General features: G+C 46.7%; 1 protein-coding gene across 1 annotated transcript in view; it reads left to right on the top strand.

Annotated features, from left to right (window-relative positions):
* Dnah3 (dynein axonemal heavy chain 3) overlaps positions 1-1,954 on the top strand; it is a 162,490-nt gene extending 160,536 nt beyond the window's left edge. Inside the window, exon 61 of the mRNA XM_026781152.1 lies at positions 1,461-1,954. Coding sequence (XP_026636953.1) covers positions 1,461-1,814 — 354 coding nt within the window. The 3' untranslated portion in view covers positions 1,815-1,954. The remainder of the gene's footprint in view (positions 1-1,460) is intronic.
* Positions 1,955-3,271: the final 1,317 nt, after the last annotated feature.

Consider the following 3,271-nt stretch of genomic DNA (forward strand, 5'->3'; position numbering starts at 1 on the left):
CTCATCTTTCCAAAGGAAAATTCTGTCATCATCATATCAAGAAAATGAAAGTCTCCCCCGCCAGTTCAGCATCCTCACTTGAAAGAATGCTAATGTCCTTAGATAGTCCCTAGAAATGGAAAAGGCATTCCATTCACAACAAAAACTATTACAGTTGGATTTAGAATGATGACAGATGGAGCTTGTGAACCTCTGGTCCATTATGATCTCCATTACTCCCTACTGTCCTTGGACCACTTTCTGCTCTACAGGGAGGACTCCCAGGAATCACCTCTCTGTCACTGCTGTCCTGTGACAAAACACCCCAAGCAAGGCAGGCTTTGCCGAAGAAGGGTTGATTGGCTCACAGTTCCAAGTTCTAGTGCATTCCTGGAGGAAGTCAAGGCAGGAACTTAAAGACAGTGGCGCTCAAGCTTCCTAATGCTGCGATGCTCTAACACAGTTCCTCAGGTTGTGGTGAACCCCAACCATAGAATTATTTTTGTTGCTACCTTAGACCGCAATTTTGCTAGTTATGAATCATAATGTAAATATTTGTGTTTTCTGATGGTCTTGGGTGACCCCTGTGAAAGGGATGTTTGGCCCTCCAAAGGGGTGGAAACCCACAGGTTAAGCACCTCTGATAGCAGCGCACCTACAGTCAAGGGCAGAGAGAAACACGTGGATCCTGGCCTTCTTGCTAGTACTCAGATTCTCCACTGCTCTTCCCCCTGCCCCCAAACAGGGTTTCTCTGTGTATACCTGGCTGTCCTGGAACTCACTCTGTAGACCAGGCTGACCTCAAACTACTCCCAACACTTGGGAGGCAGAGGCAGGAGGACCTCTGAGTTTGAAGCTTTCTCTACAGTCCAGGACCCAGCCCATGAAACGGTGCTGCATGCGTTCAGTGGCCTTCCCACCGCTATGAAGACAATAGAGTCCCTCACAGACATGCTCACAGGCCAGCCCAATGTAGCAACCCCTCTGAGGCATGGCTGACATGTGACCCAGCACACCGACTCCTCAGAGCCAGCCCTTTGCATGTTCAGCTATTCTAGGAGCTGGTTCTCAGTCGGGACAAGGCTTTAAAGCACAGAAACTAGTTTTTTAAAAAGTACATGGAAAATTTATTCCTCCACTTCACCTTTCACCCCAGAACTGATTTATCAACTTGCCCCTGATTCAGAATCTAACCATGTATTTTCTATATTTAGGTTCCAAAAGGGAGAAGCAATTGTGTAAGGTCACGAAGTAAACAGGAGTGGCCTCCTGACTCCTAACTTTATTGCATTCTCTGTGCCCACCATATAGAACAGCAGGAAGCTGCCTAGGAACCAGACTTGGCTCACAGCTGATAAGATTCATCACAGATGCCCCAGTTCTTGGTAGAGCTGGACCTGGCAGCTAGGCAGTTCTTATTATTACCACGTGTAAGGAAACTAGTAGGTGGTTATGAGACTCACAGCTTGCCATTCTTTCAGGTAACCACACAAGAAACAGCTATGGAGAATAGCCCAGAAGATGGGGCCTACATCAAAGGGCTTTTCCTCGAAGGTGCCCGTTGGGACAGGAAAACGATGCAGATTGGAGAATCTCTCCCCAAAATCCTCTATGACCCCTTACCCATCATTTGGCTGAAGCCCGGGGATAGTGCCTCGTTCCTGCATCAGGACATTTATGTGTGTCCAGTGTATAAGACCAGTGCCCGGAGAGGGACCCTCTCGACCACCGGCCACTCTACTAACTACGTCCTGTCCATTGAACTTCCGACAGACATGCCCCAGAAACACTGGATAAACCGAGGCGTGGCCTCATTGTGCCAGCTGGATAACTGACAGCAGGGGGTCTTAAAATTGAGAGTAAACGGCATTTTATTCTCCATTACAATATAGCCTTTCTTTCTTGAGTCATATAGTACGAAGGTGATGATGATGCAATAATTACATCAGTGGAGCCGGAAATTTCATAGCAGCCCTATAAAGCAGGTTATTATCATTATTATTGTTACCTTTTTATGGCTGCAGAAACCAGAAGATGGGTAATTCCTCCAAATCAGATATCAGATACTTACTAGATTGGAACACAGGTAGTGTGATTCTCCACCTAAACTTTTGGTCATTTGACTTAAGCTTGCTTAGAGTTGTTATTATTATTATTATTATTATTATTAGTAGTAGTAGTAGTAGTAGTAGTAGTAGTAGTAGTAGTATTTACCTTGGGTTTGGCTGTGACTGTCACACAATTTCAGTCACTGCTTTCCCAGACTGACACACGTGCACAGCCATCAAGGCCCCGTCAAAGATTTGAAAGGGCTTGAACATTTTTTTCAAGGCTCTTGGTGTATTTGGTTAAGACTATTTTGTGGGGATGTGTCTGAATGTGGGTATGCACATGTGAGTTCAGGTGCCCAAGGAGGTCAGAAGAGGGCATTAGATCTCTGGAAATGGAGTGGCAAACAGTTGAGAGCTGCTCTGTGAGGTGCTGAGAACGAACCCAGGTCCTCTGCGGGAGCAACAAGCGCTCTTAACCACTGAGCCACTCCAGGCTTCACTTGCTATATTTTAACCACACCTCCTACAACAACTTTAGGTGGTAAGGATTATCATCACTTCTACTTTAGTGGTGCTAATTAGGTTCCATGGTAGAAGTTCAGCTACTGCTTGGTACCAAGGATTGAGCCCATGGCTTCAATCACTCTAGGTGAGCACCCGCACGGAACTACAGTTCCTGGCTAAGCTTCAGCCGCTTTTCTATCAGTCACATGGATGGGCTAACTTCAACCTGGAGAGGTGAGAATAGCCTATTTGTTGTTTGTCTATCGTGTGCACGTTTCGTGCCCACGCCTTTAACTAACTTGCTCACTCCTGTGCGCTGGGAATAATTGTCCCCACCACCTGGTTGCTCAGGGAAGAGGAAAGAGCCTGCCTAAGAATAACACAGCTCTTCTGCACTGCACAGCCAGGTGGGGGTTCCCTGGCTCTTGAATCCATGTCTGTTTCACTGCCACATGCTGCCTTCGTGCCAATGAGTTGGAAGAGACTAGTTCCAGCCGCATGACTGTGTCCAAGGAATTTCCATCCTTAGATTCCCTCCAGAAAGAGACAAAAACATCAGATTCCTGATATTCTTCCCTGACTCTCTCATGCAGCTTTAGGCTCTAAGTGGTTTTATTTGGGGTGTGCAGAGGGGAGCAAGATGTAGGTTGTATGGTGTGGCTTTCCTGCCTCTTTGCTAGAAACAAATGCCTTGATTCAGGCCCTGTGACTTTTCCCGAATGCGGCAAGCCTCCGAG

The sequence above is a fragment of the Microtus ochrogaster genome, chromosome 8 (assembly GCF_000317375.1).
Source record: "Microtus ochrogaster isolate Prairie Vole_2 chromosome 8, MicOch1.0, whole genome shotgun sequence".
In the NCBI taxonomy this organism is placed as follows: Eukaryota; Metazoa; Chordata; class Mammalia; order Rodentia; family Cricetidae; genus Microtus; species Microtus ochrogaster.